We start from the raw sequence: 15434 nt of genomic DNA, 5'->3' as shown, positions 1-15434 counted from the left end.
TTTTAGATGGCTCTAACAGTGAATAAAAGTTTTACTATATGTTTTTATGGGATAATATTGACTAATAAAGGAATCTAATGCTTATTCTCTCCTATTTCTCTTTTTTCAGTGGAACAAGTTCCTGTAGAGCCCTACAAGATTCCACTGTCTCAAGCTGAGGTGCTGCAAACAGGCAATGATGTGACAATGGTTGCTTGGGGCACTCAGGTCAGTAACTCTCTTACAAGCTGTTTGTCACCCAGCAAAGCCTGGCCCAGAGGGTAGGGGATGTTTGCATTCAAACTCAAGGGCCAGACATTAAAATGTGTGTGTCTTCCATCACTATATGCTGGGATGAATGTTTGCCAGTGTTTAAATTTCTATTAAACCTGCTTTTTGTTGTGTAAGTTTTTACCCATTTTTGGTTGAAGATGACTCTGGAAGTGTAGAACAGGTACCTGTGCCTCAGGCTAATGATTTTTTTATGATTATGAAAATGATAGATTTAAGAATGGGGCAGTGAGATGTAACTCTGAGGAAGGTAGTGGGAAAGAAAAGTTCAAAATAGTATGCTGAAAGAAAAGTATAGATCTTCACTGCATGATTTAAAGAACCTTGGGTCCCTTTGTTGAAAGTTAAAAATCCATGGGACATTTAATACAAGTAGGGATTGGTATAGGTTTGATTTTAACAGTTACATTTCAAAGCTGTTCAGGAACATCACTGGCCACCCTCCCCTGCCCCCCTGATGAAGATCTGCAAATACTGAAAAAGCTGTTAAGAAAATAGATTTTCATAGTCCAGAATTACAGAAAAGAAATTTGAGTCTAGTGTGGACTAATCAAAAGTTACTGTTTTCTTGGCCTAGTTGTATCTGAGAAGCTTTCAGAGGAGAGGATCTTACAACTTTTGTGACAAAAGAGTTTTGAACTGATCTCTGGGTTTGTGCTTTTTGTTGTTATTAGGGTCTGTGTAGGATTTATTAATGCCCTCTGACTTTCAGGCAACTGACACTGCCTGACCATGTCCAGGTTGCTAAATTTCTGTTGCCTTCGAGATGAAGATGACTTTATCCAAATTGATTTCTGGGGATGGTCCTTGGCTCAATCTCTTTGCTATGTCTAGGAGTTGCTTGATGGAGGTCATTTGCCACAATCCAAATCTGTATTGTGAAATGTTCTAACAATAAAGAGAGCACCAGAGTTTATTGGCGACATCATATTAAGAAAGTTTTCTACCCGCATATCTCATGAGCAAATGCTTCTTGCTGAGATACTTGTGGAGGATAATCTGAATTGTAACAGTTCTTATTTTCCATATTGGAGCATTTGCTTGCAAATATTTGTTTTAGGGAAACCAATGCTTGAGATACATTTTGCTGAAAAGTGTATTATAACCTAATGTCAAGAAACAGTTTTGAATGTGCAGAGTATTTCTTTCTTTTCTGTTCTTAGCGTAATACACCTTATGTAAAGGATGGGTGTAGATGTGGATGATTTATATCTACTGTGATTCACTACTACTAAATAGTTGTGAATCAGTAGATATAAATCTACTAAATAGATTCCTTGACTGGTGGGTAAGGTATAATCTGAAAGACACTTCCCTAGAAAGCAAATTTTGTTCTCAGTGCTTCTTCAGTTAATTGAGTTTTTGGAGTGGTGCTAAAATACTGGGAATAATTCGGTACTAATAAGAAGAATGCAGTAAATACTAAATGGTTATTATTGAATAGAAACATCCCTGCTCAACATGCAGGTGGTATGTTAAATTACTGCTTGTATTCCAGATGTATAATTTAGAGCAATTTGCATAATTTGGATTATTTGGTGATGATACATTGTTTTTTCAGGTACATGTGATTAAAGAGGTGGCAGCAATGGCTCAAGAAAAGCTTGGTGTGTCCTGTGAAGTTATTGATCTGAGAACCATCTTACCATGGGATACAGACACTGTTTGCAAGGTAAGGAAATGATACATATTCATTTAAAAACAACCTAAGTTGTTTTAAAAAGACCTATGTTTTTTCTTTGTATATATTCTCTATTTTTGTTCTGTATCATAAATGCAGAGTACATGCACATTACATGGACCAGACATTTACTTTAGCATTGAAAGAGAATTATGTTTCAAGGCTCAAAATAATGTCAGAACACATGTTCTTTACTTTCAAGCAGAGGGTATGATTTGATCAGACTTCCACCTGAAAATTGCTTTTCCACAATTTCTGAGTCTTTGTCTTTCTAACATCCCTGCTGTCTTGGGAAAATCTTTGTATTTTCTTTTTCTTGCTGTTTTACATTAAGATCTACATCTAGTTATAGGTCTGCAGTAATGTGCCTTAGTGTTCTTTATCTGTATTTTTAGAAATAAATGTTTTGATTTAAGGTATATGAATTCTTGAGTTGGGGAGAGAAAGCAGCATTTATTCTTCTCAGACTACCTAGTTTGAAATTCCTGGGTACTGGAAATTCCTTTTCTTCTTTGTGGAAGTTTTTGATGTCACTAACCGAACACTTACTGCTTCTGCTAGAGCTGAAAGTTTCCTTAATCTGGCAAATCCACAGTCCTGCAGGACCATGGCTAACAACTCCTTGGGTCCTAATTCAGGCTGGGTTGACTCACTCATTTTATGCTCCTGAACAAATTACTCAGAAGATTGAGAGATGTCTCCACTTTCTTAACTCAGGCCTAGTAACTGTAGTGTACCACAGGGATGAGAGCAGTCATGGGCCATCAAATATTTTCTCTGCCTGCAGTTTCTAATTTAAGGCAGTATGGTGTCATGTACAGCTAACTCAGATTGTACAGATGTTTAAATAGGGCAGATCAGGCACATATCTGACTCTATGTACTTGGAATATCTTAATTGTGTAGACAAGTGTTCTGTCATTCTGTGTTTGCTCAGTAAGGGCCTTGCTTCTGGTCAGGTAACATATACACACATTAAGTATGATAAAGGGAAAGATGGGCCATTGGTCTGCTACTCTATGTCAAAGCTTGTATTTTTCCTCAGTTTTATTTATCTGAGGGACTGCCAGTGGGATGGGATGGAATAGATTATGGGAGGAAAGATCCATGTTGTGCATTTGCTATTGGCAGCGTTCTGCTGTCGGTTGTGGATGTGTTACAAATTGTGTACTTAAATGTGTAGCTATGAGTTGCCTCATATCAATTTCATCTTCTTTATTGAAGTGTTTTCATTTTTTTGTTTGAAGTGTATTTCTTGTTACTTGGATGTACTTTTTAACTGTAAAAAATGAAATGAGTTGAGTTACTATCATCAATATGAAGTGAAATTTTGGCCATAATAAATCCTTCACAATCTCTTCTGGACAAGTAAAATGATTTTTTTTTTTTTTTTTGGTAATTCTTTTTTCCTTCTTTGAAGATTTGAGCTGTCATTCTTTGAAAACAGTATCTCTTTGAAAGAGCAATTAAATCTGTTTTGTTGGGTTGGACTTGCACTGAAACACCATCAGGAAAAAATGTAGCTGTGCAGAGGAAGTGCAGAGCTTTAGTTGTTCAGTATTTTGCAGATATGTTCTTTAAATTTGGATACTCCATGAAGATTTTTGGCTCATGTTCTGTCATGAACATCTTTTAAGGTAACTGTAGCATAAATAAAAATACCATAGAATGGTTTGGGTCCAAAAGGACTTTAAAGATCATGTAGTTACAACTCCCCTGACATAGACAGAGACATCTTTTATTAGATCAGGTTGCTCAGAGTCCCATCCAGCCTGGCCTTGAACTTTCAGGGCTGGGACATCCACAACTTCTCTGGGCAGCTTGTTCAGTGCCTCACTGCCCTTGCAATGAAGGTGGTTTTTTTTTTTTTCTAATATCTAATCCAACACTTCTCTCAGTTTGAAGTTCTTCCCCCTTGTTGTGTCACTACATGCTCTTGTAGAGCATCTTGTAGATGCTCTCCATCTTTATTGTAGGCTCCCTTCAGATGCAGGAAGGCTGCAATTAGGTCACCCCAAAACCTTCTCTTTTCCAGGCTGAACAATACCAATTCTTAGTGTTTCCTTGTAGGAGAGGTTTTCCATATCTCTAAAAGATAGAATAGATGGACCTGTTGTTTTAAATCTGTTAATATGTTTACTATTAAGAATTAAGAGAATCATTTAAAAAAAGTATAGTGCCTGTTGGCTAGGCAGTTCTGCTGCTTATTATAATAAATACCAAACAGTAAATGTTTTTAGTTAGCATTGCTGTTATGTTAGTTTGGCTGTATGCTGGCTGATGGGAGAAATATTAAATTCTCTTCTTCTTTAGATCTTTTCTGTTTTGCTCAGCTGAAAATAATTTGTGGTTTGCATTTGTGCATTAGTTGGTTGCATTATGTAACACTGAAACTTTTTAATTTAATTTGCATCCTGGACAGTTTTTAAGGTAATTACTTGTGTAAACAGATGAATGTAACTACAGTTCTAGCTGCTTGCTCTAGTCTCATCCCAAGAGGAATTGCATGTGGCAGCTGTTGCAGTCGACTGTGGCTTACAGCATCAGTTTGGGTGATGTGACTTGTTTTTCCCATCCTGAGATGCCAGGGTCATGGTCCAAAAGATGAATAGAAAAGTTGGCCATTCCAGAGAAAGTCCTCAGCTATCCATTGGTCTGCTTATGTTCTCTCTGTGGGCTCTTAAATGATAATGGAATTACTTTTACTCCAGTCCAACCAATAAGCAAATTATCAGCTGTTACAGGTCTGACTATTTGTTGCTGACTATTACTTGTGTCAGCACTCATAAACATCAAGCCAGTTTTTTGTTTTTCCTTGTCTCACTTGTGTGTTTGAAATGTGTCTGTTGGATGCAGATGGTGGTGCACATAATGTGCTGTAACCTTATTGCCCTTCTGCTGGTGCTGGAATGCATGGTCCATGACTGATGGGAGTCTGTGTGGTGTTGGAGACCAGGACTTTGGGTTTTGCTGTAAAAATAAAATACATCCCTCAGTTTCACTGCTGGGAGTGGTGTCCTTTGTGATCAGTAAAGGCTGTAATTTTAGTCTTAGCTGGAAATACATGCAACTTTAATTTGACAGCTGTGGTGTAGCCAGGAAGAGGGATAGGCTGAAATTGTTAGTGCTTTGGAGATGAGCACTAATATGGAGATTTTCACTGCAAATCTAACTGCTTGGTCTACTTTTATTAGCTTTTTCAATACCGAAAATTGTCCTCAAAATGCGTATTGCCTAGAACTGTGAGAAGCTGTACTTCACAACTGCCAGCAGAGGCCTCCTCTAGCCAAGTTAAGCGTCTGTTTGACTTTGCATTGCTCCTATGAGTGCGTTTGTGAATAAATATCTCTGAGAGAAACATAAATAAAGATAAAGAATAAATACAGTTAGCATGAATAAAACTTGCTGCCTAATTTTAATGATATTTTCTTTGCATTTTTAAGATTTTGAGATTCTTCTCAGTTTTGAAATAGGTTAGCAATTGTTATCTGCATGAGGACATGAGGTTGCACCTACCTGGAGTAGACTACCATGGACTTCTAATGGCTCCCAGCAGTTATTGAAACTTTTTTTGGTACAATTCCTGGAACTGTAGGTCAGCATGCAAACAGGGGCTAGATTTTTCTTTTGTTAATCTTCAGATGTCTAAGAAGGAGAAATGAAAGAGAAATGAAATTACAGGAGCTCATAGAGCTATTCTAGAGAAAGGATACTTCCACAACAGCATCAGCAGTCTTTTTTTTTTTTTCATGAGATAAATTGGCCTCTGGAAATGTCATGGTTTAAAAGTTTGGTCTTTAAAAAAAAAAAGAGAAACTGTAATTTTCCTAACATTAGATGAGGCAAATTGAACTCTAATTTTGCACCTGAGAAATGACACCTGCTGCTGACATAAAGGATGTAAGTAGTTGGGCTGTTTAAAAAACATATCTGACATTTATACTAGGATAAAAGCAGAGAATCTGTGTGTTTTATATACATTTCTGTACATTAAAATGCATGGTGATCTGTAATCTTTCTAAGGTCTTTTGCAAGAAAAATGGGGTAGATTGTACAGGTTGTACATGCACAGGCTTCCCAGTATATTACTTCTGAATGAGACATGAAGCAAAAGCAAACATGTGCTTTTTCCGTGCAGGATTGAAAGTAAACTCAGCATCAACTCCCAATATGTAACTATATAAACCAGCTTAAAAAGTTTTGTTGTTATGTGTCAGAAAAGTGACACAAGCTTGTTTAAAGGGTATGTGCTGCCTTAGCTGCTTCCTTAGCAAGTGTAATGGCAAAGGCTGTCCTTAGATTACTGGGCATCTTGTCTATGTACACATTTTCAAAACACAATGTCATTGTGGTCGATGAGAAATTTTTTAGATCTTTTGTTTACTTTGACAGTCTTCACTGATTTCTGACTATAGCTCTTGTTTTATTCACTAGGATTGGAGTATAAGTGGTAAGCAGTTCTAACTCAAAGAGAGATGAGCTAGCTGTCCATAGAGTTGTATTTTTTGTATTTTTTTGAGGGAGAGAATGCTTTCCCTGTGCTTATTCTGACATCATCCTACATCTGTGTGTTTTATTGATGTGGATCAGGAGTGATTTTTTTTCCCATTATACCTTCACCTGTAAACACGAATGCATGAAATGAATGTGTTTCTCAACATATCCTGCTGATAAAGAAGCCTTAAATGCTCTGCTGACTCCTCAGCTGTTGCATGTGCATGCAGGCATCTGCATTTAGTGCAGCCACAGCAAAGATGTCAGTTCCTAATCCAGACAGATAACACTTTTCCACTACTTGATTGATTAGCTGTGTTATTATTGAAAGAATAAGCTGCCATGAAGGACACTGCTCAGAAAACTGAAACATGAGTGATATATGAAATGTCTATAAAATTGGTTATTTATAAGCCACAAAATTGCTTAAAAGCACTTTTTCTCCCTTACAGAAATGAAATTTTCAAACAGAAGTTTTATTTCCTTCACTATACTTAACAGATTTTCTTGGACACTTTGAATAGATTAGGCTGTGTGGACTTTCCTGTGTATGAACTGCTGGATGGTGTGGTATTGATTTAAAAGTCCATGGCACACTTCCCAGTGCTTCATTGGTTACATTCAGGGTAAAATTCTGTAGGTGTAGTGTTTTTTATACTGAAAAAGATGTGTTACTGGAAGTAGGAAATCTAGCTCAGAATTAAGTACTCTTAAAGGATTGTGCGAGTTACTGTAGTTTATTCACCCTGAACGGAGGCAAGAATGTCAATTTAAATGTTGAACCAATTAGTATCAATCTGCCATTTTAACTGTGCAAGTGAAAATTTGCAAATGCACCTTTTTGAATTATTTAGAAGGTAAGTATTTGCCATGCACAATGGTACCTAATTAGTCATCTTAACTGTCTCTGAATGGTTGCTACCTTAGTGCAAAGAAATGTTGAGAATAGTAATTCAGAATTTGCTTCTTTAGGATCCTATGCTACCGTCAAGTGAAGGCATGTATGTAGTTCTGGGCACTCCGTGTTACTTTACTCCTCTTCAGGAAGGATTCTGCAGACCCCCACATGGAGGTCAGCAAAAATGCTTGTCAGGCTGCAAACCCATCTGCTACTCATTGGAAAGAGCAAATCTGAGCAGAAGAAATACAGAGTTCCACAGAGGGAACCTGGGGGTAATACAGATTGAGCCAACCCTGTGCCTGTTTTTCATCAAGGCTCTTGATGGAGCTTTTGTTTCCATCATGTATTGAAGCATTATCCTTAATGCACAAGTGGCATTTTTGTCAGATGTCATCAGTGAGTAATTTTCAGTAGTACATCTTTCATGTCCTGTGCTTAATAGGCAGCATGTCCTAGCAGACCTATAGGTCTACCAGCTTGTTCCATTCCTTTAAGTTTACTTCATCTATTTGGACTGTGAATAAAAGGAAAATCAAGATCAGCAACCCTGATGTGGGTTTTTTATGCATTAACTACACTCACCAGGCATTGAACTGTACAATTGTAGCACAGGTATCCTGGGATCAGATTTATGTTTCTTGGCTATCTGTTCTTGATCTTCTGCCATTTTACATGTTGCTCCTTGGATTTCTTATTGAATGGATCTTGCACCTATAAAATATGATTAAAGTTGTACTGCTTGCATGATGACAGTTAATTTTGTCACTGTTTCCATAAGAAACTTGTGTCTTTTGGTCTTGTAGTTTCAGGTTACTAGAGCATGCTGTGGACTGTTGCTTGGCTTCCAGAAGCAGAACACTGGAGCCATACTTGGAGGCAGGCATTTTTAAAGTTACGAGAATATATACATAACCATTTTAGAAATTAATTATTCATGTCTTTGTTTATGTTTTAAGAAAGCTTTGAAGCCTTGTTTTTTGTTCCTATGCATCTTGATTTTTAAGGGAAGTACCTCAGTGCCAAGGTGTTTGTCTATATATAATTCTGTTTTCTCCTTTCTCCCTCCCAATATAAAAATAGTTCTCAGTCTTTTTGCCTATATATTGACAAGTGATACTTGAGAAAGAGTCTGATTAGAAAAAAGCATTGGTAGAGAAAAAAGCATTGGTAGAGAAAAGTCATTTGTGAGTGGTTTCTCTTAACATATAGTGCTGATGCAAGTGTCCATCAGTTCTTCATCAAACCTTTTCCCTTTTGCTCACATAATGTATTACAACCTTCAGATTTAAGGCACTTATGCAAATAAATGGGTAGTGGTACATAGTCTATGGTTAGAAGCTATTTTATGGCTCCAGTATGTGCATTTATTTTTTTCCTTGCAAGTGGTGCTGATTGAATTCTAATGGAAGTTGGGATGAAGTTCCATGATGGTAATCATAGATGAATCATTCTTCCACAGACATAATTATTGCTTCTCTACAGTATTGCCTTTCTTTAAATGTCTGTAGCTATTTTTCTTGCCATTATCACGTAGTTGATCCAGCTGCTCTTTTAGACTACTTTTTTTTTTAGGATTCACAAGCTGTAGATTCTTCCTCTTTGTGCTTTATTAACCTTTACCCCATGAGAATGAAGTTTTAAGTATTTCTACAGTAATTTGGTACTTCTGAAGATGATGTTGAATTTGATCATGCCAAGATTTAATCTACTTTTTACTGAATTATTGTCTAACAATATACCTTTATTAATAGCACAGTGCATTGTATTTAGCCTCTTGTAAGTATTTTTATGTTCACAGTGAAGGCAATCTGAAATGCTTATAATAAAAGCATAGACTACAGAGATTTTCAAAGGCAAATATTGTTAAATTTTTTTTGTAGGAAGGCTTTATTTTTCTTTAAGATATATATACTCAGATATTTTCCAAAGGTCTTAGAGCTGTACTTGGTATTACTTGGTTTTCATTATGCTGCTACTTTCTCTGATACTACTAATGTGGAACTGGACAAATATTTCCTAACCCTCTCATCTTTGTTTTGTGTTCAAGAGTCTGTACTTAAAGATTGCTTTCATTTTTTGTCTGCCACGCAACAGTGTTCAGCACAGTCAATTCGTGATTGGATTTCTTCTAAATAAATTCAGTCTATTCCAGAGTAACTTTTTCTTTCAAGCTGTTATGGAGTACTCCTAAAATACCCCAAGTCTCTCGAAATTCTTTTGGGCTGTTTAATTCTGCTCCTTGCAATCTAATGGGCTGAACTAATGCATGAAATCCTGAATATCTGATTACTTTATTGACTCCCTATGATAGAACAGTTACTGTCTGGTTATATGTATTATAACTTCTTGTTATATAATTTTTGATAGCTCTGAGATACATTAAGACCTTTACCATACTGAAATGTTTGAAATTCTGGTTATATGTTAATGTGTCCTCTACTACGTGTAAAACTCTAATAGTTTTTATCAAATGGAGGTTGAAGTAATCTGAAAACCTTGCAATTTGCTTACTTTTCCTATGTATGTAATTTGCATTGTCCTGAAATTTATGATATTTCACTTCATAATATGATAGAATAGGACAGAATTTGCTTGGGCTCGGTGGACATTTTACTTTTGCATGGAGATACAGAAAACCAAAAAATGGATGGTTTGTAATGTCACAAAAAATGTCCTAGAATGAGCTGCGTGTATTTAATTATTGCATGGTTATATACTGGTTTAATGTGGAAAAAATCCATGTCTGCATTTTTTTTTCTCTCCAGAAGCAAATTAGACTAATTTCATTTTCTTAGCTTTTTTTTTGCAAAATATACTTTTGATATGTAAAGCTGTTACTGCAGAAATTGTTTCACTTGATGTGCAGTTTGGAGAATCCTAAACTTTGTATGTTTCAAAGTTCTTGAGGACTTCACCATAAAAGGAAATTATAAGACAAAATAATTAATTATATTTTTCGGTGGTACTACATTTTAGGAGTGTACTTTAGCAGCTTTTCCCCCTTATCTGTGATTTCTGTTCAATTGTTCTATAGAACTAACCCTACAGAACTGAAAAGCTGCCTGTTGTGCAGGGTATTGTTTTTCAGACAACACCTGACAATTTTAAGGGAGAGACTAACTCTTAGTCTCTTCTGCTTGAAATTTTGCTCCCGGCTAAATTACATTTATATTGTTGGTGTTTGTATGGTGGGTACAGCAAATGATTAATAATGCTGTGACACCATGTGGCTTCATCTCTTGGAAGATGCTCATCTACTTTACCTTTAATATCAGCCCTTTAAGATCTCTGGAGATCTTTGCACCTGTTTTTTACTGGCATCTGAGTCTATTCTGTTTTCTGTGCTGAAAAGGAGAAAAGCTTTGCTGTTACTCAACTTGATTCTTCTAGGCACAAAGGGGAAAAAAAAGGAAAAGAAGTATCTGATTACAGAGGTTGTCTTAGTCTCTCCCAGACACAAAGAGCGGGAGGAATGACTGTTGCAACATTTGCTACTGCTCTTGTTGCTCTCTTCTTCAGGTCCCCTTTTGGTTCACAGAGATGTGTTACAATAGTTTCTAGTCTTTGTAGTTGAAGTACAAGCTAGTTAAAATGAGGAGCCAAGAGAAAGGAAGTGCTTTGAGCCGTGGCATGTATACATCATCGTTACTTTGAGAAGAATGGAAAAAACCGAGCCTTAGTGGTAGGAAATGCAGGATGGACCAGTGACATCTGAGAAAAAGCAGGAGATTCCACTGGCAGTGCTAGAATGTTATATGCTTGATTCATGTCCTGTTCTTCTACCCATGACTTAACTAAGAGCTACCCATCTGTAGTACTGCAAGTGGTGCAATTTTACTTACTGCATAATGAATCTCACTACAGTGCTAAATCTGCTGGGAAATTGGGTATTCTCTGCTTTTTTGTGAATATTAGTACAAAATAAATTCCCTTTATTGTCTTGACATTGTTCTTCCCTACTTTTCTACTTGTGTAATTATTCTGCAAATGCTTTTGCTATTAATCAACTGAGTAGCTTGTGAGCTGGTGTTATATAGTTATTTTGCCAATTTATTTAATTTAAAATAAGAGATTTTATTCATAAAGTTATAAAAAGTCTTTAGGGGGAACTAGTTCAGACTGATTTTTCATCTCATTGATGAGAGAATATGAAGAACAATAAATAAGAAAGGCAGTCAGAAATTAATAAAGTACTGGAAGGTCTTAATCTGAAGCAATCTAAAATAACTATGTTAAACATAAGAAAAATCTTCAAAAGTTTTTCAAATGTGTAGTGTGAGGGGAATTGTTCATTGAGCCTACTGAGGAAGCTGTCAGCATAATGAATGCTTACCCTGATATAAGTTTAAGATTATGCAATTAATTCAGTTTTTCCATTTGATTCATATGTGAGGTGCTTATTAACTTGCCTAAGCAGTATTCTGTTTAAACTGTAGTCACATTACTTGGATCGGCAGTGAAGTGTGCTGTAAATTGGAACTGTGCTTTGGTTTGTGTCTTGTAGCTTAAGACTTAACAAAAGTTTACAGAGAATGCTAATCAAATTTTTAATGAGAAAAAGAGGAAGTGGTAATTTAATACCACTTGGTTACTGTATAATGATTGTGCTATAAATGTGCATTCTAATTTCTCTGTCCTGCTGAGAACCCCCATATTGCCAGTTTTAGTAAGTTCCTTGATCTGCATATGACAAAACTGTAAAATCACTCTTTTGGCATGTGGTCAACACATTACCAGTAAGTACCAATCTGTACTATATTATCACATCTGGCACTTGTGGTGCCTTTTTTTACATGCTCCCTAGACTTTGAAATTTACAACAGTGCTGTGTTTGGAAGCTTACAGATTTCTTAAGGAAGAAGGACATATATGGCTGTGCTGCAAAAGGGGAATCAGTTTTGAGTTTAAACAGCAAGTGGCATCTATTTTTTATTTGCCATTAAACTGGTACGTTACTTTAGTAATAAAGGGAAAAATTGATTTATTAAAACTTTTCCAAAGTTTTAAAACATTTCTCTTAAAAATTTCAATTTTAAAATTAAATTTAGAAGATGTGTGTTTTCTAGCTGCTTTTTCTTACAGGGAAGATGGTGTTGAGGCAAAAAAAAAAAAATTAGGTTATTAAGCTCAGCAGTGGGACCTAGTTTTCATGTGTTAATATGGAACTATTTGCAATATGATGGGAAAAAATGTTGCGCTTTAACAAGCCCATGGAAACAATTAATTTCTGATTACCAGCTATGGTGTTTTGCTGACATTAGAAAACTGTCTTGATACTGTCATTTTTTTTGGCTGAGAGCTCAGTGATGTTTTAAATAATAGATTGGCTAGGGGAAGATGTGATTTTTGGATCTTAAAACACTGTCAGCAGTTTGTGGTAACACAGTTTTATTTTCCAGTGAAAGAAAATAAATCTTTCAGAGTGATCTGTCTGCATAGTCACTTGTAAATTGTCCTTTCTACTGGACAATCAAAATATATTTGAAGTAGTTAATGCATATGTTACTGGGTATGTATGTGTCTAGATTTAAAGTATCATCTTGATGATCTAGACATGTAAGTATCATCAGGATTGATGTATCTATGTTGAAGTTAAACCTGTAAAATTTTGGCTGTTATATCTAGTTGCATAGATGCAATATTGAAGTGTTTCAAAATGTAGAGATTTTCTAAGGCAATTACTTGGGGTAATTGAAAAGCTAATATATAGACCCTTTCTTGTTTCAGAAATTACTTAGTAGCACACTGGGATTTACTTAATAGAAAAGATAAATTTAGCTATATATTTTTTTCTCTGTGACATCACTACTTCTCACATATTTAGTATAATTGTAACTTGTTTTGCTCTAGTCATCAGCGTAAATTTTCTGACCTGTATCACACTAGAATAAAATACCTTTTTTTACCTTTTTTTTTGTTGGGAAAAAGTCAAAATAAAGGTTTGTAGAAGAATCACATTCCCCCTCTCTCCTGTATTAATTTAGTATTTATTTCATTATCACCTAAAGTAATATCAGAACTGACACAATTGAACATCTGATGATTCAGCAAAGTACAGAGGAAATTGCTGATGTGATGAAGTTTTGAGTTTTCACCATCTGTGTTCTAAAGGAATAAAATATTTTTTGGCAATACAGAAATGCTGATCTTTAAACAAGTAAGAAGCTCTGAGCAATCTAAAATTCCATAATTTAGAGGCTCAATGGTTTCATAAGTAAACATCATTAGAAATGTGGAAGTATTGAGGAAGAAATTGGGATTTGCATTAGTCAAGTGTCTTACAGATCCTTTAAGATATTTGTGAAATTGCTCGATTTCTTTATGCTGTGATCTTCCCTTTTATAAATTTTGTATTAATCTTTCATTTTTCCAGTGTTGCATGAGATAATTATGATTGTCTGATGAATTATTTAGAGCTTCCACTAACTTTTAAAGTTTTAGGTCGTTTTTCTCATTTTCTTAAAGTTTCCCTTAGTACCCTCTTTCAATTTTCTAAATATAGCATTCTAACTGTTAAACTTTTGCTTAACCAATTCCTCTTGAAGAAAACCAAGTGACAACAAAGACTAACCAACAGTCTTTCTCTAAAATGATTGCATTCCACTGAAGAAAATTTTACCTGAGAACTCCAGAAACTGTGATAAACTGGCTTCTGAAAAGCTTTTTGCAAATAGACCTCTAAAGAGTATCAGAGCACACAGAATTTGTTCTGGGGCAGTAAGTTGCTGAGCTTCTGTGAGAAGTGGTGTGTACAAATGCTTTTCTGTAAGCAAATGTTGCTCAGAGTAAAAAAAAAACTGGAGAAAAATAGTAAACAACCATGTGTTGTTTGCTACCTACAGTGCTGGGTAATTGGTCTTCCCTCTGGCCCTTCCCCTAGCAAACCAAGGGTTTTAGAGATCCTTAACAAAACTACAGCTCTGCTAATTACTGCTTTCCAAAAATGAATTGACATTCTGGTTGAATATAGTTTTGCTCTGTTGACAAGCTTGGTTATGCTTCTTTCATTGTCCTGCTCTGAGAGGTACAAAGCTCCCTGGTATTTCCATAGATCTGTGTTTAATGCCTTCTCTCTCTGGCCCTGCATATGTAGAGGATGTAAATGAGGGGATCTCTACAGGCATTTCAGTGATTACAGTGATGCAGCATTAATTCCAGACTGGGAATGAGTGTTATTCAATAATATTGCATTTGGAAATTAAAGCTTCAAGACAGGAAGGTCTCATTTGTGCCTTGTATGGTTCTTACAGCAACTTCATGATTTTTCTGTCTGTATTCCTTCTGGCATCAAACATAAAAACTGCCTTAGCAATTTGGGTGAAAAATATTCATGTGACACATAGTTTAAGACTGTGACATTTCAAACTGCTTAGAGGAAAGACTGTCTCAGATATGCAAGGAATATGAAATAATCAGACAGGAGGGAACAAAGGCTATTATTCAGCAATAGTCAGAACTCTGCAGTGAATGAATTACAGGCTTTGATTATTTTTTCTGCTGTGTACAAAGATGACTGCTGCCTTTTAGTTGATAAGCATTTAAAGGGTTCAACGTCTTTTAAGCTGCTGATGTAAGTGAAAAATGCAAGTGCCTGTGTATCATGTTGAACAGAAGAAGCCAAATAGCTAATTCTTTTAGGAGTATATACCAAATAGATAAGGAGTATTTGCAAACTCTTATGTCTGATGATTTTCTCATGCTGCTGTCTCATTGTAATGCTATGGTGATCAGTGATCAATGAAAAAAAATTTATATCAGGCTGTTTTCCCCAGATTACTTTCACAGTTTTTTCTGCTCACCAGGAGAAGCTATTTAAAAATAAAATGTATTTCTTGATCTATATGTAGAATTTCTTTTGTCTACATTTTAAAATGACTATAATTAGTGATTCTTGGACTAGCATGTTACAAGTTTTGATGTAACGATTAAATGAAGCTCAGTTATGTGTCAAGAAATACCTGTCTCAAATATGAGGCTTGATTTTGGTGTTTGTCACTAAAGAGATTTCCACTGAGGTCAGTGGCAAATGCTTACATTTTGTGACAGTTTTTGTGTGTGCTAATGTTTCGCTGTCCTGTGCTAACCCATC

General features: G+C 35.7%; 1 protein-coding gene across 2 annotated transcripts in view; it reads left to right on the top strand.

The window, feature by feature from the left end:
* BCKDHB (branched chain keto acid dehydrogenase E1 subunit beta) overlaps positions 1-15434 on the top strand; it is a 109556-nt gene that overhangs the window by 32620 nt on the left and 61502 nt on the right. For both annotated transcript variants that reach the window (XM_074538327.1, XM_005485934.4), the window contains exons 7-8: positions 110-207; positions 1832-1942. In XM_074538327.1, coding sequence (XP_074394428.1) covers positions 110-207; positions 1832-1942 — 209 coding nt within the window. The remainder of the gene's footprint in view (positions 1-109; positions 208-1831; positions 1943-15434) is intronic.

The sequence above is a fragment of the Zonotrichia albicollis genome, chromosome 3 (genome assembly GCF_047830755.1).
Source record: "Zonotrichia albicollis isolate bZonAlb1 chromosome 3, bZonAlb1.hap1, whole genome shotgun sequence".
NCBI lineage: Eukaryota > Metazoa > Chordata > Aves > Passeriformes > Passerellidae > Zonotrichia > Zonotrichia albicollis.
The sequence above is the reverse complement of the archived record's forward strand: the minus strand, read 5'-3'. Positions and strand labels throughout refer to the sequence as shown.